Source organism: Cydia pomonella, chromosome 3, assembly GCF_033807575.1.
Source record: "Cydia pomonella isolate Wapato2018A chromosome 3, ilCydPomo1, whole genome shotgun sequence".
NCBI lineage: Eukaryota > Metazoa > Arthropoda > Insecta > Lepidoptera > Tortricidae > Cydia > Cydia pomonella.
In genome coordinates, this window is record NC_084705.1 from 17021939 (window position 1) to 17047948 (window position 26010).

Sequence of the window (26010 nt, forward strand, 5' to 3'; positions counted from 1 at the left end):
GAAATTTGGATAAAAAAATAACATTAGGTATCTTAAGGTACCAGTGCAGTGAAATACATATGTACATCAGATTTCAGCTGCTAGTGTATTAAATAGTATAATATATAATATAATGTAATGTAACGAATAGTAATTTATGTGACTGCTACATAACTATGGGTAGTAAATAATATTTTCAGAGGTAAGAAATATGTTCTAACAAAACAGGTTATCTTTATGCTGATCGTAATTTGCGGTTTTTGAATGCAACATAGAGGGTTCATGATAAGTGCGTAGATAAACAAAATATACGATCGCTGCTTTATCGTAACTTACGATAGAAAAAAAAACCTCGACGAGTATTGATTTACTGTGTAAAAATGTCAAATTAATTATTATCATAATAAATAGCCTTAATATTCCGACCTACTGTTTAGTCTAGCGGTAGTAAATCCCCGTTGAATTATTACGTAAACGTAATCAAAACAAGAACAACCGTTCAATTTCGCGAAACACCGTCATTATTTTAAATAGCGGGCACCGTAATGCCACAAATTAAAGCTTAAAACGGCCGCTTAACAGCTGACCCAAAATCGAACCCCCCTGTCTGGGGGAATACGGGCTACGGTCGAAAAGCAACGGGGCGGGGCGGGCCACGCCTACGACACCAAGCGACGACGCGTCAAAAGTGCCCCGACTGTGGCATAGAGCGCGCGGCTTGTGCCCACAGCCGAAAAAAAAACTAAACGTCAAGTGCCGGTCTGTCAGATTTCGGAGAAAAATTTAGGGTGGTTCAAAGTAAACACGCACAAAGTTTTTAAGTAGTTTATGTCTGTAACTTTACGCAAACGCATTATTTCAATTGTTTGGGATAACTTATGGTTGTTGTGAGTCGCGCTGATAAATTAATTAAAGTTGTGCATTTTTGTGATTGATTTATAATAACGACATACATGTACAAAAATATCTGCAATTATTAAATTGTAAAAAAATACGTATCAGCATTTATATTGTTGGGGAAAGCGGGGCTAAAGTGTCGGGGGTAAGTTGTTCCAATGAGAATAGGAACGCAAGTAAACCACGGACCATTCGTATGATGTTTTACGCGAAAAGTTAGAAAAACATGCCGTAACAGAAGCCTCTTTAGTTACTTCCATTATAAAAAAATAGTAGTTATGAAGAACAATCTAAAACGATGGAACAACTAACTCAACGGAATAATATACATATTTTTAGTTTTTTTTTTGTTTACTGTTGATAGTATACATAAAATAATCATATATTTCGCCGAACTTCTAAACACTCTTTTAGCGTGTGTGAACCGAGATTAAATATTTACAGATAAACAAGAATTTGAAACGACGGAACAACCAGCCCCATAGCGGGGTTAGTTGTTCCTTTCCAACCGATCTCATTATTAATGTTCTGGTAAGACAACTTTGACGTTGCATAAAACAATATCACTATTCAGGAACGCAAATAATCATTGTTTCATTTAGAGCACAACAATTAATTCACACTATTTTCATAGCTCTATTCTGTATTTTACGGAAATCGGTACTTTTAGCCCCGCTCTTCCCATCTGTCTGTTGTCGGCTATAGTAGAAGTAACAAATCAATTGTATAAAAACAGGTTCACATAAAAATTTCAGAAATTGAGGTCCAAAGGCAAACTTATCCCTTAACTTATCATACAGGATGGAAAAAATTGATGAGCCTAGAGGGAAAGTAACTTAAAACCTTAAGTTAGTTCATTTTACTTAAAGGAAATATTCTATTATTTATTTAAAGAAACAAACCGCATTCAAAGACTTTATACAATTCGCTTGTCTGGAAATTTTCTTGTGTACTAAATTTTCGATAACTGAAAAGAGAGGTGTCGACTAGCAAGAACTTGCATGCAAGTTACGTTACACGGCCGATTACCTATTAAATTACAATGTTTCTTGGAGAAATTTTGACATTAACATTAAGTGTATTGACTAGTGGAATAAAATAGCGAGTTTTTTTTTTTTTTTTAATTTTTAGTCGTTTCGATTCCCAGGCGAGACAAGCAATTTTTTTATGCAGTTTTTATTCCTTTTTAAAAATAAGAGAATGTTTCCCTTAAGTTTAAGTAAAATGAGCTAAGTAACTTAAGGTTTTAAGGCACTTTCCCTCCGGGGCTCATTCATTTTTTGCACCCTGTATACTAGATACATATTTATTTAGCGTTATTAACCCCTCGGCCTACCGGTTCGATACCGGATCAGCAAAAAACCTCAAGATTCTATTCTAAAATCAAAACTATATGGTCGTTTGTTGCCTGGCGATATCCAGCTCATGGGAGTCATATGGATAAATGCAGCATTTTACTGAACATTGACATATGATTTGAAATTTAACAAACACTTGATTAAATATGATAGTCGCAAAAATAACGTCTATATTTGGAACCAGCATATTTGTTTTAAAGTACTTACCTTATTTGCACAGACAGTTATGTTAATTTAAAACAGTCATAAAATCATAATCTAGTGTCGTCTACAATGTGACTCCGTTTGTCTGCTAGACCTATAAATGTGACACTTATACCCAAAAAGAAAAACTATGGCTGTCAAATAACTTTAGAGGTAAAACTTTAATATGTCGAGATACTTCATACTGGAATCATATGTGTCCATGGCCGGCAAAACGTCCCCCGTTGTCGCTTGCCATTAGGACGCTTTGACAAGTTATTCGTATAAAGGTACAAGCAAATCTGCCCTTATGGCAAGCGTAAATACTCAATTGTCGTATAGATAATAAATACCGAAAGTTTTCTCATTAATCAATTACCATAATCGAATAAGTATCTTCATTTTCCAATAGCCGGATTGTGAAATCAAAATACATATTGAACAATAAAGTGTCCTCAAACTATATCAGATATAATAAAAAATAATGAAAGAACTGTAGTATAAAAGTGACTCAGTGCATTGATTGAAGACCAGCGTAACTCACAAAATCCACTTACAAATGGAGGTTGCGCAGACGCCACTGCAGCTGACTCAAGAGCACCAGGACAACAGGATGACAGGTACAATTTTAGCAATATTACTTTCACTTGGCTTTATCTTTTGATCTAATGCATCGTTGTCTTTAATAACGTAGTGCCTGAATTAGAAAATAATTTCAGAATTTTAAAAGACATTAGGTATGTACATGTAAAAAACATAATGTAAAGAAATATTATGGCTAGTGAGTGGAGTTACACCTAAGTAAATACCTATCGACCTTGAAGGACCTTGAAGGGAATAGTTTTACAGTTTTCAAGCAAAAATCATAATAAAAATCCAGAAAATGAGAAAAAATATTGGTTATAATTAAAATCGTTCAATTCGTTTTAAATCGTAGATTTACTTAACCATGTCGACATAAAGTAACCGTACCGACTTTTTATATATTTAATATTACTTGCAGTTTTAACGTAATTCATAATACCTACCTGATTCTTATACATATAGTAGATACGGCCGTGGCATTATATATTTTGAGTCATCGCCACGAATTTTTTTTCATCTCGTCAATAACACACGGCCTGCTTGCTTAAATAACTTCATGGTTTTTAATAAGTATAGGTAATAAAATAAATATATAACATTGAAGAAGAAAGTAGTAGGAGTAGTAGGGAGTGCGTGTTCAGATTCAGATATATTTGAGGACTTCGGCCGCTCTGATATATCTGATGGTGACTGTACCTAGGTAATAGGTATATTTTCAAATCAACTGTGGAAAACTCAGAAAACGTTGTTAAACGTAGAAGTCCTAAGGTTATTGTAAAGAAAAATATTTAAGGCTCTCTTTATCGTTCAAAATTAGCGCACAACGTCTACAGAGCCCGCTGCGTGGTAAATCGAAGAACATGTTTAACTATGATTCACACACTGTTACAATTGATATTATTGCTCGGATTTTGGTGTTTTTCTTGCAATAGTGTTTGTGAACATTTTGTTTGAAACATGTGCCTTCATTCGTCCATCATCCATCATTCGTCTTTCATTGGCTCAGCTTTCAACATAAGCACTACCATAGTTCTTTTTCTTTTGAGAATAATTTGTTTGCGTCTAGTGATTTCAAGCTTAAAATTACTCATCCTTCGTCTTTTCATTCGTTTGCTCAGCTTTCAATATACGTTAAACTCACGTTAAACTAAGTATAACAAGATACAAATCCTTTCCATAGCACATAAGTTACCCGGGCCTAGTTGTTCATGAAAAAGGTTATTTATATACTTACCTACACTCATTTGATCATAATACGAGTAAATAATAATCCAAAACGTATTTCTTCTAAAGTAACAAATGTATAAAATATAACTCATGAACATATTGGATTTACTGACAAGCCATAATCAGAAAAATCCGCTCTTAAACAATCAACAGCAACGAACACCCAAATCATATTCGATTTTTTCACGCTCACCACACTGTGTTTTTTAATGCAGGCGAAGGCATTAGTATTCAGCGCGCGCCAGCCAGTAACTCGGGGTCTATTTGACTGATTTTCAGCCCGGTCCATGATTTGCCACTTTACCCGGTCAGTGTGTGTTCTGAATACAAAATAACCAATAGGAGCGGAGATGGGGATTTGAAATTTCATTTTCGTTTCAGAATAATGTGTTCGCATTTCGAATATTGAGCTTTTATTTAGTATGCGGCCATATTGGATAATGAAACATAGTAATGTATTTTAGTGCTTTATATTTTACTTCAAAAATTTGCGATAATCTGATGCCATATTTAAATAAATTTCTAAAAATGTAACCACTGTCAGTCATGCTATTTATCTAAAAGCTCTTCAGGTAGAGTCAGTATAGATACCTATATTTAATCGACTTCGAAAAGCAGAAGGTTCTCAATTTGTCGACATCTTTATTTGTAATTTTTTTGCCGGCAGATAGAGTCGGACCAAGATAACACTGCATGGCATTTGCAATGGCAAAGTGTGACTGATGAATTTTATTAAAATATGACGTTCATAATGACACTCCCTTTTTAACCGACTTCAAGATTTCAAAAGGAGGAGGTTATCAATTCGGTTGTATGTATTTTTTTGTTTTGCTTTGTTTTTTTTTTAATGTTTGTTACTCCGTAACTCCGCCATTTAATTTATATATTTACAGAATTTATATATATACAGATTGGTCCCTTTCTTGTCAAAACTCAGTTCTAATGATGGGATCCATGAGGAATCGAGAGAACTCTTCAAATGTGAAAGACATACATATAGTGATCTTTGTATTTTATTTAACAAATCAAGCATTTACATTTAAAAAAGTAACATTTGATGAAGTGGAACTGCTGATGATGATCAGAATGGAACTCTTCAATGACGCATAGTACACGTTTGGTGATTTGTCCTCTTCGCTGTATTTGTTAAGCAATTTAAGCAAATTATATTTTTAAGACAATTTTTTTCATGTTCGAGTTCTGACGATGGGGTCCATGAGGAATCGAGGGAACTACTCAAATGTTAAAGGCATATATATAGTGATCTTAGTATTCTCATCAACAAATCAAGTATTTACATTTGTAGAAGTGATATTTGATGAAGTGGAACTGCTGTGTAAGTCTTGGCTTATTTTTGTTAAATATTTATACTAGCTTTACCGTATATAGTATTTAGATGAAACGAATCCGCACTTGCGCCACATGTGTTAAATATCCGACTACGACGAGAGGGTGCCGTAAAGCACTCTGCAGTCTTTTTTAAGAAAACATACAAAAAGTTAGTATTTTACATAGTTTATTATACCTACCGTTACACATTTAGAGAAATATAACATAAAACTACACTATATCTGCCGTTGATAAAAGCAGCTATATACCTAGAATACCCTTCTAACCCAACCTTTTTCGTAAAGTCACAGACAATTCCAAACAGCCGTAAGTAGGAGGCGTTTAAACCCGGCTTTAGAGGGCAAGGGGGAGGAAATTAATCAGAGAGGCTCAAGAGCTTGCCGCGTCAAAAGAAAGGCGAATAAAACGGCAAGCGACAAAGTTTCCACGGCGACGGGCGGAATCCGGGACGAATAGAGCCGACTTCCAGCTGTCGTTTTGCGAATTGTGCCTGATTTTATATAATACATATATTATTTCCCACGCTGTTAGAGCCGGCTATTCGTTATTCGTTTCATAAAGTGATTCCCGTATGCAAAGACATGTTATTATACCTACTCGTAGCATATTAATAAAAAAATTTAAAAGATCACAATATGGTGAAATAAAGGTACAGAAGCCTAAAATGGCTTTTATTTTATTTGCTTGGTAAGTAAGTAAGATACCAAATATTGTACATTATATCAATAAAGCTGGTGTTTGAGTTTGAACGTCTAGTACATCTGGCGTGGCGTGACTCCATATTGTCAAGTCGTGTTTGATATATGAACTCAAGTGATAATAATGTCATAATTATAATGTATGCTAGACGTTCGATAGCTGCTAATCAACCTTTGATCAAATGATACAAATAAATGTTTTTGAAAATGCAGAGGGTGGACTGGACGAGTGGCGGGTACCTATTTGAATTTCCGAAAATATCTGTATAATAATAATAATAAAACTGTAATTACCACGAAATTTCATTGATTAATCCATATTTGTTCAGAAACATGTATAATCTTCGAAACCCTCTCCACAGTGTCTCTGTCCTGTAAGTGCCGTACTACAGTAACATTGATTTATCTTGATACCCGCCTCGAGTCTGACTTCCAATTTTCTCCAACGGCGTTTTTATGTCTTGGGACCTTTCTTTTTCCCGTTTCCATTTTTGAGGTTTGTATTGAGTATATGCTGTATATCTGATGTATAAGTATATATGTACCTATACTTAGGACTAGGTATATTTCATCACGAATACATATTTAAGTCACAAAGTTTTAGTCAAAATGTTATGATATGTTATTACTATTATTGTATCTCCTTGGATTTCACGGGCCTATAAATCCCGGTCTTTTGATAGGCTTGCGCGGGGATATAGATCCAACACGTAGAGCAGCAGGCATTGGGACTATTGTAGTAAAAGTGAACAGTATAACGGTCTATGGATTGAAGTTTGGGTGGACAATGAGACTGGGCTATTGCATAGACGTCCGGGCACCTGCCATAACAATATTTTCACTAGTTATCGAGGCAGGCGGTGACTCGCCGCCCACTAGATGGGCCCTTGAAACTGCCGTCGTGAAGACGACCAGAAACTATACCGGTGTGAGCGGCTCAGGGGTGTCGAGAGGTGTACGCTGCTTTCTACCCAGTGGCTGATAACAGCCACTGAGTCAACTCGCATCTTATGCGATTTTTTACTTCCACCCCTGGAGCATTTAGCTCTAACGACTCCTCTCTGGACGGCCAATGAAGGCAAGCCAGAGCTGAGAGTCCTGCGGGTCCTCTTGGGGTCCACTCCGACCGACGAAGACACCCCGGAGACGGAGACCCTGACCCTGACCGACTCTCGAGAGTACTCGGGTCCGTGGAGTCGTTACTCCCCAACAGTTCGCCACAAGCTGCCCTGCGGATCTATTATTATAAGGTACCATAGTTAACGTAAACATAATATTATATACCTATACCTACCCATGGCTAATCAACATACATACAGACTGCTAATAGACCGCCTATTGTTACCTGGTTCTATTTTCCTTTAAAATTCATTTGTAGTTTTTCCTACTCCTCTACTGTTATCTGTCATTTATGCATTCATTAACACGAATATAAGAACATACATAAAAGATTTCAAGAAAAGTCTATATTGTCTATTCCTCATAACAGCTCTATTGCTTTTAATCGCTATAACGTTACTGCGATTAATGGCTACCAACCTAACAAAACCAAAACGAATACAGTTTTAAACTAAGTGCATTGATGCCAACTTACAAACTATTCATTTGGTTGCATAGTAAAAATAATTACTTCATAAGTCAGAAACACGCATGTGACACCCGTAATATAGCAACACCCATAGACTACGAAGACCGCTTAGCGTTGCTTGTTAGTCTCCGTAGGCTACGGTGGCCAAAATTGAGAAAAAACTGTCCAAAAAATTAATTTAGCAAGTAGCAAGTACCAGGGCCTCATGAGTTACGAGGAGGTGTCGCCGACCGGCCGGCCGCGGCCCGGGGCGGGCCGGGCGCGTAACAAGGTATGCTCGCGCGTCTTGGCTATATACTTTTGCTGTAATTTGTTTACCTAAATTAAGATTTATTTTTGTTGACTCGTAGGAAAAATATTGTATGCAACGTTGTATAAGTAGGTCAAAAAATTCTCGTGGCGTATTCCTTTACAATGTTCGCCTACGCCTTCGGCTCCGGCTCACATTGTAACTCACGCCACTCGCCTTTTTTGACCCTTCTTATACAACTGATGCATAAAATACTATTACATGTATGTAAAATGTATAATTGTTGGTGCAATAAAGAATATTTACTTACTTACTTACTTACTAAAATCATATAATTCCGTTTTTGCTTTGCCCTAAGTAAACTTTTTGGCTTTATTCTAACCCCCCAAGTTGGGTAAAAATGACAAGTTACCTACAGCTTTTAGTATTCAACTAATATTCTTTGCTATAAATGGATATAAATTAGTTGTAAATAGGTATGTTTTTACCCATCAAGGAACAATGGCGTTCCGAACATTTGGCAAGTGTGCGTGAAGCCGAAGCCAACGTGCAGAGACCCTTTTGAAACTTTAATGAGATGTGACGGGTACACCGATCGGATGCTGACCTTGCCCGAGTCATGGGACGCACGCAGAAGCAGCACCCGTCAGGGTGTAAGGACTATTGAGAGTTGATAGAATCGCTGTTATTATACTTTGGCACATCCGCTTTGGCAGCAGAAATAGGCGTGAAATTCAAATTTTCTATGGGAGGACAACCCTTCGCGCCTGTATTTTTTTTAATTTGCCGGCTTTTTCCACTGATGGAAATGGCTTGCTAAACTATCCTCTTCTTCTTCCTTGCGTTGTCCCGGCATTTTGCCACGGCTCATGTGAGCCTGGGGTCCGCTTGACAACTAATCCCAAGATTTGGCGTAGGCACTAGTTTTTACGGAACTGACTTCCATCTCACCTTCCAACCCTTGGGTAAACTAGGCCTTGTTGGGATTAGTCCGGTTTCCTCACGATGTTTTCCTTCACCGAAAAGTGACTGGTAAATATCAAATGATATTTCGTACATAAGTTCCGAAAAACTCATTGGTACGAGCCGGGGTTTGAACCCGCGAAAACTTGAAACTATATTTTCCTATATTGCCGCCTAATACTCTAGAAATAAAAGAATACTTAAAAAATTCTACGTCTAAAATTAGAAGAACCATCTGAGCATTATAATAACGCCAAAACAAACTGTCATGACCCCCGACTGATCAGTAATTGCACAGACAATATGGATGCATTGTGTTACCTTTGCGAGCTGCCAACTGCAGGCGAGGGCCGTGATTGTGTGTGACAAGTGGGGATTTACAAATTAGTGCACAATGTGATAATCAAATCATTGTCTCTCACTAGCTTTTGCCCGTGGCGATGCGGGGATGTTTCACTATTAATAGTGACTGATGAATACTACTGGGTGAATTGCATTGGAAAAATTGGATATAGGTAGTAGCCATACTAACTATATCCATTTTTTCAATAAACTACATACATATAATTGGTTACTTAAGTTGGGGCACCGACCGTACATACGTATATATATATAAGAACTACAGTATTAGTCTTAATTTAATTAATTTCTATTGAGTTACCAAAAATAGTCACGTTTTGATTTGTGTTACATGCATTTAAGTGTATTGGTCTACCTATGCTGTAAACTTATATCAGTTATAAATATCTGTACTAAATAAATACAATCCCATTTAATAAAGATAACTTTCGTAACACAATGGAATCAATAAAATGGAGACAAATTTAAACTAAACGTGGAAATAGTACGAGTACATTGTGCAACGAGGGGGGTAAGTGAAATTTTGGATACGAGGGTGGTAATTCATCATCACACTTGCGAAGAAAAAACTAAATTTTAAGCGAAATAATTCTTAAATACGGTGACATATCAAACATTCGTCCGCCATTTTGTTATTTCTTGGCAGGTGAGGCATCGAAGGCACAGACCTATTCGGCATTCAGCCACGGTTGAAAATTATGTAAAAATATTTTAATCCGCTGTTAAATTCATCAAATTAAATAATTTTAAACACAATCAAAAATATGAAATTATAAACGTCAGTATTTTAAAAGTAAAACTCATTTATGCTACTTGGTTTGTATGAATAAGTGACATAATTAAAGAAAAACGCCCTAGGAAGTTATAGCTTTTTTTTCACAATCCATATCTCCCGTGGGAACAAAATAGGCCATTGTCCTTCAGCACACCTACATGAAATAAGATCTTTTTCGAGAAAGTTAAATGAAAATTATTTTTTCATTTCTCATGCTCTGAAAGTGGGTCGTTGTTGTCCTCAAAAGTGTGCAGAAAATGATACCATTCTGCTCTAGAGCACTGTACTTTATAAGTAGGTTTTTTTAGTTTGTTTACGATAAGCAATTAAAATTTAATTTTGGTTTTAAATGGATTTTTGTAAAATTTCCATTCTGATAACTCCCCATTCCTTAAATAATGATATCTTTACCTAAATTGTTAATTGAAAGTACCCTCAAGAAATACTACTGAAGTTTATACTTAGCCGTTTTTTTTAAAGGCACAATATCAGTCTCGGGCTATTGGCGCTCTCACTGCCTTCGAGCGTCAAACTACCTCGACAGAAATGGGTGCCTTTCATCCAATCTACGATTTAATTCAACCTAATTTTTGATCGAGTAAACTTGCGAATACTCGTAGTGGTTTTTAGTTTAGTACGAATTTATAGCGAATTTAGCGACATATGTGACTATAGGTAAATATGTATACTGCCTATCGGGTGGCAATAGAAATATTTCCCATCTCAATATACGAGTAGGATACCTAACCGTCACGGCGATTGGGACAGTGACCGCACGTCCACCCTAACCAACCGGGCATATGTGTGTGCAAAATCAATACAGGGATTGCTCCCTTGAGGCCGACGCGGATACCTCGGCTTAATTGTTTTATTTTAAACGGCGTAAGCACGTTTTCTGATCGCTTGGTATTTTATGTATAGGTGAAAAACTATCAATATTATGTAAGAACGTAAGTATGTCTTTACTATGAAATCTAGATAACTGTTATAATCTGTTGAACAATTTTCTGTAAGAAACAGTTACGAGATTTGATAAATTTACATACTTTACTATAGATTCGTAAGGCTTTTATAAAATAGACCTTTAGTAGTATGGAATGAGCGTTACTTTGTTTTTACAACTTATACACCTACCTACACTCTTTTAATTAAACTTACTTAGTTTTATAGCTACTTTAAACAATAATGTAAAAATGGTGTAATTGATTTTATTAAGCTTAAAAATCAATAAGCAATAATTAATATTCCGATCCGTTTGTAAAATATGAAGTCAAGGCTCTCATATTTCATAAAACATCGGTAGGTACCTACGTACATAGACTTACGCAGCTTAAGTAGCGAATCATAATCCCCAAATCGCAGAAATATTTTGATCAAATCGTGATTTGACCAGAACCATATCAAATTGCTACATCCCTACACATTTCGACCCTCAATCACTTAATTGATTTGCCACATTAGTAGCACCCTAGCATTACTTATCATTTGCACTTCACAAACCCTAAATATCACAGGCGCAAGGATGATCATCGTTTGGCTCAGGATCAAGTGTGTGATGTTTACCAAGGGGGCACCCTTATAGCATAAAGTAGAAATGTTATTAAGCGAAAGGGTACAATTTGCAATTGTTATTTTATTAGCCATATCGAGATTAAGTGTTTAAGTATTGCTTGATTTTATTTTCGGCCCATAATTTTTGTTTTAAAGGTAATTGGAAAATAATATACAAATATTTAGATACTCATGCTAAAAAGTTTGTATGAGTATGTAAATTGGTAATTTATAAATAATTAAGTTCCGATCGAAATACCCGCCGAAAGGGGGCAGGATGAAATTATCCAGACACTTCCAAAATTACATTCCAGAACAATATATTTAAGCGTCGTATTACGGCATATTATATATGTTAAATAATGCAAACAATGCGAACATAATCTGGCTTATAACATTACTTAAGTTAAGGCCCTTAAATACTATATTGCGATACCTACTTATTTAAAAGGCTTTGCTTTAATTTTTACGAATAATATTTGAGATTCAATTTAATGACCAGTTTTTAAGTACCCGGTTTGATGTCGTTAAATGCCTTTATTATGTAGGTACCTTGTGTTCTTACTTTTGTCAAACGTCAAACACTGACGTCACAACTAGACTACATTGAGAACCAAATAGTACAACAGCAGTGTCAGCAGTAGAAGAAGTTGCTAAGCGGCGAGCAGAAAAGTTGAAATTTGAACCACTGTATTTGTGTCTATTTGCTAAAGTTTTTTTTTCTTCCTTTACCAGGCGACGAGAACCCGTCACCACTGCGCTGGTCGCCGCCGTCCTCCGCCGCATTAGTTGCAGCTGCGCTAGCACCCCCAGCGCTTAGACCCTGGCTGCCTGACCCGCCCACAAAGAAGACTAACCACCTGGGTAAGACAGGTCGGCATCGCCCTGGTGACCATCAAGGTTCTACAAGGTTTGAACTCTTCCTCCGCCACTCTAGTTGCGGCTGCGCTAGTACCGAACAACTAGAGCTCAGGCCCTGGCTACCTAACATACCCATTAAAAAAAATTAATCATCTCGATAAAGACAGCTTGCCATCACCCTGGTGACTGTTCTAGGTATACCTTGTTTAACGGTGCTCTTAAGGTCCTATCATTGGCCTTCGTTTGATCCGTATTGAAAGCTCCGTGTACATTAATTAAAACGGGTAAATTAAAACCTTTGTTTAAAACTAGATAAAACAGAAAATATCCACTTAATTTGCCAATTTTCCCAGGTCTAGTGTGCGTGGTGTGCGGCGACACCAGCTCCGGGAAACATTACGGCATCCTGGCCTGCAACGGTTGCAGTGGGTTCTTCAAGCGCTCCGTCCGACGGAAACTCATCTACAGGTTAGCTGGCTTACCTTAATTATGCTACTCGTTATAGTGACCACGGCCGTCCGCGAACGGTCCCACTTTGTCGCTTGCCATAAGGATACCTTGACATATTATTCGTATAAGCGACAAAGTGGGACGTTTTGCCGGCCGCATGATGTTGATGTTTCTTTGCGCTACGTTGCACAACTGTCACGCAACCTAGTATCCGCAAATCTAGGGGAAAACTTCAATTCACTACATCTTATAAAACAATTCCAAAACTCATAAACTACTGAACGGATTTTAATACAATTTTGACCTATGAATACAGAGTGATTCTTGAGGAAGCTTTAAGTGTATAACTTGTTAAGGTTTTGTGTTAATTGGTTGAAATATGACCATGTTTTCTAATTGATGTCGTAGAAATCACGCTGTCTATAGTTTTAATCTAATTAAAATGCTGCCTAATCCGTTTGAGCAGTAACAACACAATGTATGGTGGAGTTGTCTCTCTTTTATTGGTCTACAAAAAAGTCCATGATGGTGTATGTCTAACTTTTAAGGATAACATTCTTAACCTCTAGAAAAAAATCACATAATATGTGGTATTTGCAAAGCTATGTATATCATTATTATCGAATTAATTACTTTAGTTATAAGTTATTAAGCATTTCATACAGATTAGAATGGTCCCTTACACCATACAATTTAAATGAATATGTCAGGAGTTATCGTAAATTAAAATAGTACATTGTGTAACAAGGGGGGTAAGTGCAATCTTGGATACAAGGGTGGTAATTCCCGACAGCCGCAGGCTGGAGGGAATTAAAGACCCGAGTTTGCAATATTCTTACACCCGCAATTACACACAATGTTTTTGATCACTCTTGCGAAGAAAAAACTAAATTTTAAACGAAATAATTCTTAAATACCTACGGACATACACATTCTTCCGCCATTTTGGAATACCTTGGCAGATGAGGCATCGAAGGCACAGACCTATTCGGCATTCAGCCACGATTGAAAATTATGAAATAAATTAATTATGAATTATGCAAAAATGTTTTAAACGGCTGTTAAATTAATCAAATTAAATAATTTTAAACATAAACAAAAATTTAAAAAGTATATCTCATTTATGCTACTTGGTTTGTATGAATAAGTGACATAGTAAAAAAAACTCCCTAGGGAGTTATAGCTTTTTTTCTCAATCCATAACTCCCGCGGGAACAAAATAGGCCTTTCTCCTTTAGCACACCTGCATAAAATAAGATCTTTTTCGAGCAAGTGTGATGAAAATTACATTTCTAGCATATGAATAACTTGTACGAAATGTTAAAGACGCTAACCTTCGTTCGTAGTGCCAATTTGTGCTACGACATGCTCTGCGTTCGCTTAACTACATAACTATTAGTCGAGTTCATAAATATGTATACGTTTTTTCACATAGTTGGTGAAAAAATGTACATTTACATATTTATGAACTCGATTTTCATACCGATAGGAAGAATGTACCGTAATTTTTTTTATGAAAGCCAACTTTAATTTTATTATTATGTACCTACATAGTTTATTAAGATTATTGAAAATATTTTGTCCAAATTTGTTGTATATCAACCACAGCTATGCCATGCCCCTACATTTAGTATTTTTAGAAATTTCAATTATTAGGTATAAGAATTAACAAATTGTATGAAATCTGTTTTACGCTCCTATTTTTTACAATAACCAAAAAATTTCAAAAAAAAATAACGTAGGGTCATACTTAATTATGGTTAATATACATCAAATTATGTAAAAATATTTCCCACAATGTCAATATTCAGAGAGGAAAATGGGTTTGTATGGAGAAGCGGCCGTCCCCTTTCCTCTTAAGTATCCGTGATAAGTTCACTTTAAGCATGATAAGCGTAATACAATTGTTGAAATGATTATGGTGCCAACTATGGAAGGTAGAGGCAAGGAATGCAATCTCCATGTACCAAAAAGTGTCCGTGAACCTTAAATAGGAAAAAAAAACAAACAGACAGCGCACTTCACTCCGTTAATAACGCCTAGGTTCTTAGCTACTCTAGCGCTACTCTGGAGAGTTTTGGAAAGGTTATTTATAGCTGACATCTGGACACTTTTGCAACAGTTCTGCCTAGGGAGAGAACCTTCCATAGTGCCAACCAATAATTACGAATTATGACAATGACGACCAACGGCTGACAGCATACTACATCTACAAAGTGAAAATACATATACCGTAAAATAGTGGGTGCCTTCTTAGTAATATTAAGTTTGTTTTAAATTACAATTAGGTTAGTCAAATATAATCTATAAAAATAATATTTGTTCATGTGGCGAGGATATTACATAGCCTGCAATGAGATGTCATACGAAACGGCCAACATATGTTTGCTATTTATTGCGCCGTAGTAATGTAGCAACAGCAACAACATTATGCTACATTTTTCCATTGACCTACTAAAAACCCGTCCACTTCTTGATTTAAAATAATGGAAATCTGTTTTCTGTACCGACTTCGTTTTTTTAGATTTAAAAGAAGGTAAGCGATCTTGACGTGTCTGTTTATTGAAAAACACTTTTGTAGAATACTGATAAGTCTCAGCAAATTTGTAACAATTAAGTATAGGAACCTATATCATACTTAGGTCATACTGAAGGTTCATAATAATCTAAAAAAAACTGTAGTAGCATGTAACATCTTATAAATCAATTTCTTAATTCTTTCTGTCACTACGTACCTACAATTATTTTCCTCAGACACTTTTTGTATGAAACTTTAGGCCCTCAGTGATTTTGTATGAAGCTTGTGGGGTATCTATTTAGATTCTTGATGTCTGATGAATACGTGTGCATGAAGGAAAATGAGGAATGAAATTTTTAATTGGAGAAAGACTTCCTTCTAGATTACCATCAGTAACATTAATATGAAAGAATCTAAATTTATAAAACCTAAATAAACAAATGCCACAAGAACTGGCCTTCATTGTAACATAATATTCGAAAATACACACCACACCCAAACAAATAGTACCTAAGAAAATTATAAAGAGTTGTTTTTTCAAACAATACATGTTTAATTTCACTGCATCATATCTATTTTGATTGTAATGGGTCATAATTATCGTAATAGCTCATTATACGAATTTTCAGTATTGCCCACGTATATGTTCGTTTACGTTCTTTTGGTTTCATAAGTAATATTAACTATTTTTAATGCGTTTTTAATAAAAAGATACGTCAATGATTGTTTACCCTTTTTGTAATGCAATAACGACGAGGTCCATTTCTTTTCTCCATTTTTAGGGTTCCGTAGCCAAATGGCATAAAACGGAACCCTTATAGTTTCGCCATGTCCGTCTGTCTGTCTGTCTGTCTGTCTGTCTGTCCGAGGCTTTGCTCCGTGGTCGTTAGTGCTAGAAAGCTGAAATTTGGCATGGATATATAAATCAATAAAGCCGACAAAGTCGTACAATAAAATCTAAAAATTTAATTTATTTTAGGGTACCTCCCCTACACGTAAAGTGGGGGTGAATTTTTTTTTTCGCTTCAACCCTAAAGTGTGGCGTATCGTTGAAAAGGTCTTTCAAAACTAACAGGGGTTTTCAAGAAACATTTTTTGATAAAGTGAATATATTCGGAGATAATCGCTCCGAAAGAAAAAAAAATGTGTCCCCCCCCTCTAACTTTTGAACCATAGGTCCAAAAAATATGAAAAAAATCGTGGAAGTAGGGCTTAAGAAAGACATTAAACGAAAACTATAGCGGACATGATCAGTTTAGCTGTTTTTGAGTTATCGCAAAAAGTTTTCCCTTCATAGTAAAAAGACTTACTTTAATTACGTACTGATTATGCAAATTTGCCTATTTGTTTAACTCGGGTGAAAGGTACCATTTACTACACTTTAAGCTCCAGTTTAGCTTATTGTGACGGAAGAGTAACTACGGAACCCTACACTGAGCGTGGCCCGACATGCTCTTGGCCGGTTATTATAAATAACATTACAAAGTCTTTAAAATATTGTTACCATCTTTACGCAGATGATCTGCAAATTTATTCAGCTGCCAACCTTGACGATTTCGATTTCCTCGTAAACCAAATTAATGCCGACTTAGAATCCGTCTGTTTTTGGGCTTCATCTTTCGGTTTAAAAGTCAACGCCATGAAGTCGCAGGCGATCGTTTTTGAAAGTCCTTATTACTTCTCCAAGTTGTCTGAGCAGGTGGTACCTAGAATTTCCTTTGATGGTACCTATACCAATTCCTTTCTCACCCGCTGTCAGAAATCTAGGGGTCACCATGGATCAGACACTTTCTTGGGCGCCTCAAGTCACTGAATTAAGCAAAAAGCCGTTTGGATATATTCATTTTTTAAGGCGCCTGCAGAACTTTCTTCCACTTGATACCGAAACCATGCTGGCTCGCTCTCTGTTACTACCTTTACCAGACTAAGAGGACGCTGTGAACTTTTACATGTCAGAAGAACTTCTGAACAAGTTAGAACGTTTACAGAATGTCTGTATAAGATTTGTTTTCGGCTTCTGGAAGTACGATCATGTGTCTTACTACCGTCAAAAACTCAATTGGCTTCCAATCTACCGCCGTAGAGATCTTCACACTCTTCTCTTTAATGTTCTCTTTACACCTTCTTCTCCTCTATACCTCTCTCAAAAATTTCAATTTCTGGCTGAAGGCAGTGGCCACCGTCTGCGAATTTATCACTTGCCATCCCCCTCACAAATCTCGTGGATACTACAAGTCCTTCACAGTGTGTCCAGTGAAGCTGTGAAATGAGATGAAATAATAATAGTTTATTATGCAGTGAACTATCGTGGAAGAGTGCAGTTAATGAAAGATTAATCTTGAAACGCGTTTAACCATATTTTAATCAACACCCGGCAATCCATCGTGGCTTTTAGTAAAGTCCAGCTATCTCTTTACTAAAAGCAACTACTGAACAACGTCATGCTTTACGAGCACACTTTCAAAGTTATCACTGAATAACAAACTTGACATTGGCAAAATGATCATTGATCATAGACATATTTTAAAAGAAGAAGATTCTGCCGGCCTAGCCAAGGTTACAATCGCTATTGCTTCGACAGCGAAACGCTTTGTCTCTCTCCATCACACTTCCATGTTAGTGCGACAGTGACAGTTGCGTTTCGATCGCTACGGAGCGTAAGCGATTTGCGTGTTGGCTACGCGGCCTGAAGGGACTAACGTCATCAACGCATTTTCACACTGCGGGTTATAATGTATTTTTTAGGGGTCCGTTGTCAACTAGGAACACTTATACTTTATAGTTTCGCTATGTCCATCTGTCTGCCTATCCGTCCGAGGCTTTGCTCCGTGATCGTTAGTGCTAGAAAGCTACAATTTGACATGAATATAAATCAATTATTTACTTGTAAACCTCTCATTTTTATCTTATACTCAAAGTCTGCTCTTTTTATTTACCTTTGCTTTAAATCCTTAATCAAAAATTATAGCATAGGTATACGGATCCTAATAGGAATTTAAGTACTGAAAGCGACTGGGCTTTTAGTGACGAAAAACTTATTGAGTTGGTTGTTACATCAGGCAAATATGTATTAAGTATATTAAACCGGGTACATACTATATTCCCTACCTACAGTAACAGCATCGCCATCGCTAACAGCAAAAATAAGTAACGTAGTTGCAATACGTTTGCGGTCTTTTTGTACAAACAAATATCATTACATCGGAAAAAAATGCTAACATTATTTCTTCATACAAAATGGTACCATGCTGAAGTCAGAGTGGCGCCATCAATAGAAGCAAATGTAAGTTGGTAGGAATTTGGGTCCCTTTTGCGACAAATGTCAACTTGCTCCTAAGCCTATTACTGGGGATTATCGGTAATGAAAATATATTTAATCTGTATTAGTCCTCTGTGTTGGCAGGACTGCTTTCATTCGGGCACTAGCTTTGGTTGGAATTTTCCTTATTTCATGATGTGATTGCTTTCTTATGTTGACCCTAAGTTGATCTGTCATAAGCTGATATTTTTCCTCTCTATGTTCTATACTTCGCAATTTACCAGGGTTAATTTTGTTTATACAAAAAAGTTTAGTTACCAGCAGGGATCGGAAACCGGTATTTTTTGTATGGGAACGAAAACGGTATTTTTTCGTTCTTTGTTAATTACTTCATTTCTAATTAGGCAATCTAATAATACGAAGTCGTTATCTAAAAAACACAACTGAGTCCTACATTTAGAGTATAAAATAAACCGAAATATATGGTTATTTCGATGTTTTTGCAAAAAACCGGTTCCGATCCCTGGTTACCAGAAAAAATAAAATGATTTTATATGAAATTCAAGTTAAAATCGCGTGTCCTTTGAAACCATTGCAACGTGATTGCAATGTTCAGAATTTCACTTTTTGACTGTAGAATTTTCACTTCTTAGTCTTTTAATAAAAAATTAACCCTCTCATTAAACAAAAATTAGGCAGCCTAGCATAACAAATAAAATTAAAAGTTGAAGAAACTTGTAGTCTAGGGCCAGATCCAAGAAGGAGGTGCGGCCTTACTCCAAATCGCCTCACCGATCTCATTTAAGAAACCCAATAGAAAATGAGGGCAGAGTGTGCTTGCTCCTTTAAGGCGAGTCCTTAGACAACATGGTAATGGTGGTGTACTTATCTATTACTAACGTTGCCATCGTGCTAGAGACGGGCTAATGATATAGATATAGACACCATTAGTGAACGACTGAGAAAAGGTATATAAAAAACGTAAACTTTGTCTGGTCGTCAACTCATAAATGACTCAGTGACCCCATTACCGGAAATGTTCCAAATTTCGCCAAACCATTACCTTACGTAGCTGCATGTTACACATCGGTTGTTAGTTTAGGTGTATCGCTACCGGCCGCGTCTATTTGTCTAACTATTGGACTAAGTGAACTATGTCACACCTGTGACCCGGTTGACGTTTTATTTCGAACTAAACATAACTTTCTCCGGTTTTCGTAATATTTATATATCTAGCTTTTGTCTCTATAGGTATTTGCGAAAAATAGAATATAGATTCGATAATATATATATCAGTGGCAAAAGTGTCGTTTTTTCAAACAATAACTTCACTTTTGACACTGACATATCCATTCCATATCGTAGGTATCTTTAGGAAAATTTTGACATATCTTAAAGTTCGAATCAGGCCGTGAATCTCAAAAATATGAGTGGGTATGGTAGCACCATTTCAAATTAAAAAGGTAATGAGACCACGGCATTCAATCTGCCATAAAGCTGGTACACATGTCACACTTGACCATCTCCTTGGCGTTATTGCTATAAGGGCTGAAGTGTGCTCGGAAACGATGCGTATACGCCGTTTTTGTTATCTATGGTGTAGCTTTAAGGGCGCGCTCATAATAACATTACGCGGCTGAATTAATCGAATAGGGAGCCAAATGTTAAACTGTTTTTAATATTATCAGTCTCATCTACCCTATATTTTATATTGGATATTGATTAAAGTAAGCAAGTGCCAGATATTACAGTAGGTAGGTACTTGTCGAATATATTGTGTCATAGAGCGAAATCTATTATGTATATTTAATGTATGTATAGTATATACGTCGTATGTTAAAATGTTAAGTGTTAAAACTCATTTTATCACTTCTAAACTGTAAGCAATTCCTGAATAGGTAACTAAAAATCTTAACTTTAGTAAACAAGTAAACATTATGACATTCATATTAACTTAGGTATTGATAATTGATTAAGGACATTCTAAATTTTTAAAAGTTTAAACCGACCCAATCCGAAAATACCGAACTACCGCCCTATTTCGAAAATATTTTATTATTTAGAATATAAGATAAAACGTTTTTCCAAATGTTACGTAGGAATATTTAAAATGATAAAGTATTCATTATTCGTCGGAACGGTAAACAGTGAACAGCAACCGGCAGTGCACTTGCCGTAAAAAACGAAAATTAAATTCGCATCACATTTAAATACCCCCGAATCGGGGAGGTTTCGGCTGCGCCGGAGTGACAGAGGAGGAGCGAATAGCGTTTTTGTAAATTTATATATACATATATCTATTATTATACATTATATGCATTTGTAAAAGCTTTTGAACAATTATAATTATTTTACATGCTTTGGTTAAGTAATTATATTTTTAATTAATTTATAATTAAGTATGTTTTTATTTTGAACGCAATTTGCTTGGATTTCATATCACTATATACCTTATTGGATAAAGTTAAAAGTAGTCTTCATAAATCAGAATTATAGGTGCAAATAAATTTACCAAATTCTTTTTCATCAGAAGAGAGATTTTTTTTATCAGTTGCTTCAATTTTCACTAATAAAAGGACTACATATTAAGGACACTCTTTTGGTGAAAACTCCCAGCTAAAATATTTTTCTTTTTCATCCCTACGAGTATATTTACGATGTCACTCGTCCTTAGAATGTTTCCCGCTAATTTAACGCTATCATAGTCGCACACCTTACCACGGGCACAGATGCAACAAGAATAGAAATATGCTTACCAGTCTACGGATTAAGTGGGTTCAAGTGTTGCCAGCCCCTCTATTGTAATTTTTGCCATAGACCCGCTACAGATGCGACCTCTTTGCATTCCCTTTCACTGGTGTTGCCCAGTTTTTGGTAGGGATTAGTGGGATTTGATTGCTTGATTTCATTATAGGGGGCCAACATGAATTGAGAGTTCTTTTGTTATTTTTTTGCTGTCATGCTGTCATTGCTTATCATGTTATAATGTCTAACTACTGTCCTCTTGATATTTTATTTCCATATCCACGCTATGCATAATACTTATTTCGAGATTTAATTAAAAATTATCTACCAACTCAAAATCATTGTTATTAGTGGAATTTATTTATACACCGTGTTTTTATTGAATTCCGTTAACTTCGGGGTATCGGTTAGTACGTTTAAGGAAACTAAATGGCATAGTTAATTTAAAAAAAAAAAAATTGGTTTTTTTTTTTTACTATTTTTATTTTTATAAAAAGTAACTAAATGTTGCATATAGCGTTGTTGTAACACAGGCATTACATTTAACTTAGCCAAACAATTGAAAACTGTGACATATCAATGTCATTTCGAATATCGATCGTCCGAGATAGTACTTACGTTTAGTAGCAAATGTATGAACTCGCACTAAATACTAATCAATAAGTATACAGGCCCTAAGGCAAGTGTACACGCTCGTAAGGGCCTTATAAGATAAAAATTAATGATTGATTATCTCCGAAATAGAGTTAATTAGAATATCGGTATCTGTGAGAAAGTTACTTCATTTAAGCTCAGGAATGCACCCTCGAAATTAAAGCAAAAAAAAAAAAAACACGGTGTATATAATCTAAAAAGAGAGAGCCGAGATATGCTGCAAGTCGGTCGACAATTATTAGGAGAAAATGCGTCATTTGAAAATAGAAAAACTAGCAAGTATATAAGATGACATATATTCGAAAAATTGGGAGAGGTATCTGCTGCCACGACCCGGTGGCTCCGGTTGACCCCGGTATTGCATCAGCTTTGAACGCTGAGAATGCCGGTTCGAAACCGAACTCTAGCACAGGAGGCCTTGGTTACTTTTTCTTTCTTATATGTATGACATCAATTTCAGTCAGCATTCTTAGACAACATTTTTTTGGCAGGTGTCAGGCGGGCACTGGTCGCTGCGTTGTAGACAAGGCACATCGGAACCAGTGCCAGGCCTGCCGACTCAAGAAATGCCTCGCCATGGGCATGAACAAAGATGGTAAGTTTAAAATTAGTTTTAGTCGCATTTTCACTATTGTTTGATAGTTTGTGACATTGTATGTTTCGTAATTCGACTGGCATATGGCAATTAAAATAGACTTTTTTAATAATATGCCGAAAATCAACCGTTCGACAAAGCAACTTTTCTCAACCAGCGTCAAGAATTGTCAATGTAACAAGTCCAAAGTGTTCGCGCTCCAATTTTTTTTATGTACATGGTACATGTAGTCTTTTTCAAATACGATGGGTAGGGTGACGTTTAATTTTTTTTCATTCTACGCCATTGACGTTACAGACCAATCCTTAAAAAAATAACTAGAATCTCAATTGGATAAAAATATACATTTCTTCGTAGCTTAGAATATCTTACGATATAGTTCGTGTCATCCACGATGACGCGCAGATCTGTCAAATCTAACCTTTAATAACATGATATTACGACTATTACGAGTCACGGCAAGCGTCTTCGTAAATGACACGATCTATAATAGACACAAATCACCAAAATACATATATTATTAGGTATATTAAAAAAATATATTTTTTAATATCGTTGAGTTTCATTATGTAAATCGGATCTCAATTGCAATAGAGTTTGACTTTACTTGTCGGCCGAATCGAATCCGCTCGTGCCAAATCGTTTCAGTCGGATCCAATTGTGAAGGTATGCTTACTCAAAAATATCCAACATCACCAATAGAATCGATTAAATGGAGTTTGCAGATTTAATCAAAAATCGTAAAAAAATGGTTTCTAATGTGCATTGTCAAAGCCCTATACCTACTTATTTACTTTTTAACATTTCGTCCATTAAATACAAAAGCGACACAACTAAAAAAAAATCGAAATTTATTTTATTGCAAAAACGACATTATAAACATAATATTATCACGTGGCACAAAGACACCTGTCGATTTGTCGTTAGAAATTACCAAAATTATGCAGGTGCCCTTTTTGCACTATCACTCCTTCGTGACTAACTTCAGTGCTAAACCGCCATTTTGTCAGTTGCGACTCTACCGTCGACCCGAATGCAAGACAGTTTTGTGAAAAAGGGCCATAAAACAAAAAAAGAAGTGGTTTCATTTAGAAATATATAAGCAAAAGTGCCAAATTTGTACATGCGGCCGTTTTGAATAAAATAAATATGTAAGTATTGTGTTTCTTAATACACAAAGGAGTCGTAATACGGAATGTGGCAGTTTTGATTTTAAAATATGCACTTAAATTGGACTTTTCCGAAAACAAAACTGCCGTTTTTGAATTTGCAACCTTTTTGAATTTAAAATATATTTGAGTCCATCAATCAAAAGTGCCATATTTGTACATGTGGCCGTTTTGAATAAAATAAATATATAAGTATTGTATTTCTTTACACACAAAGGAGTCGTAATACGGAATGTGGCAGTTTTGATTTTAAAATATGCACTTAAATTGGACTTTTCCGAAAACAAAACTGCCGTTTTTGAATTTGCAACCATTTTGAATTAAAAATATATTTGAATCCATCAATCAAAAGTGCCATATTAGTACATGTGGCTGTTTTGAATAAACATAAATATGTATGTGTTGTATTTCTTTATACAAAAATGAGTCGTAATACGAAACGTGGCAGTTTGGATTTTAAAACTTGCACTAAAATTGGACTTTTCCGAAAACAAAACTGCCGTTTTTGAATTTGCAACCGTTTTGAATTAAAAATATATTTTAACCCATGAATCAAAAGTGCCATGTTCGTACCTGTGGCCGTTCTTAATAAAATTAAATATGTATCCGTTTAATTTTTTTATACACAAAGGGGCCGTTATATGAAATGTGGCAGTTTTGATTCTAAAATGTACAGTTCAATTTTACGTTTCAAAAAACAAAACTATCGTATTTGCATTTGCAACCGTTTAGTATTCAGAATATATTTAAATCCATAAATGTGCCAGAGCCACATTCTTGAATATGTTTGTTTTGCATGAAATATTTGTTGAAATAAATAAAATAATTATATAACAAAACGTACTACTTTGTAATGTGTTCGTTTTGCTTAAAAATATAGTAGAAAACAACTAAAATTTTTAAATGTTATATTGAAATTTCCACTATGGTGTTTGTTTTTCAAACCCTGTAATCCCTGTATTAAATGTTTTAATATCGTAAATTTACCCACTAACGGTTTTATTTTTATATGCTTTAAATAGCTTCACGTGAAAGTAAGTTGTATGTTTGTGTGTAGGTACCTAATTGACAATGAAACCAAATTTTAGAAGTTAATTTTAAAGTAATTGTAAATAAAGCTTGGCATGTTTTATTTAGTTCACGTGGCAGTACAATAATTTAGTATCTTGGAGCTGATGATGAAGACAGAAACAATACTCCGTTTTCCAAACCAAACATTTATAAAAATGCTGATTCCAAAGAAAAAGAAGCCTTACAAGATGAGTTCGATTTGCACATAACAGAAAAGTCACTGACTCCAGATGAAAAAAATAGTGATAAAAAAAACGTTAGTAATACCTACTTTCCGAGTGTCGGTTTACGATTTACAAGCGGTAATGCCTTGTCCACAGGGTGATGTATCCAGTTTTTACTACATTTCCAAATTGAACCTTCTTAATTTCACGATTACGGAGCTGGTCACAAAGCGAACAAATTGCTATGTTTGGCATGAAGGAGAAGGAGCTAGAGGCGTGAAAAAATCATGGTCATGTGTGCTTACTTACCTAAAAGACTTGAATGATAACGCTACTGAAGATCTGGATGTGGTATTTTATAGTGACCATTGCTGCGGTCAACAAAAGAACAAATTTATGTTAGCTATGTACCAATAGAAATCAATGAGTATTCTAACATTAGAGGTTTTACCCATACATTTTTGATCACTGGGCACACCCAGAATGAAGGAGATTCGGTTCATTCTACTATTCAATAAAATCCAAGGCATTAAAATCCTCGCCAATATATGTCCCAGAACAATACATTACTCTAATTAAAACCGCAAAAAAACAAGGTGATTCTTACAATGTGTTTGAATTAACCCATGAAGATTTCTGGAACATTAAAGCTTTAGCTGATGGTAAATATACGGTTACTGAGGATGGAGAAACGATAAAATGGGCTGACATAAAAGTAATGAAAACTGTTAGTGACGAAAAGCACAAGGTTTTTATAAAA

At 35.6% G+C, this 26010-nt stretch overlaps 1 protein-coding gene across 1 annotated transcript in view; it reads left to right on the plus strand.

Moving 5' to 3' along the window:
* The first annotated feature begins 317 nt into the window (after positions 1–317).
* The window catches only part of LOC133516174 (photoreceptor-specific nuclear receptor), a 57899-nt gene continuing 32206 nt past the window's right edge, over positions 318–26010 (plus strand). The window contains exons 1-4 of the mRNA XM_061848958.1: positions 318–3037; positions 12500–12628; positions 12979–13093; positions 22743–22846. Of these exons, the coding sequence (XP_061704942.1) occupies positions 2977–3037; positions 12500–12628; positions 12979–13093; positions 22743–22846 (409 nt within the window). The 5' untranslated portion in view covers positions 318–2976. The remainder of the gene's footprint in view (positions 3038–12499; positions 12629–12978; positions 13094–22742; positions 22847–26010) is intronic.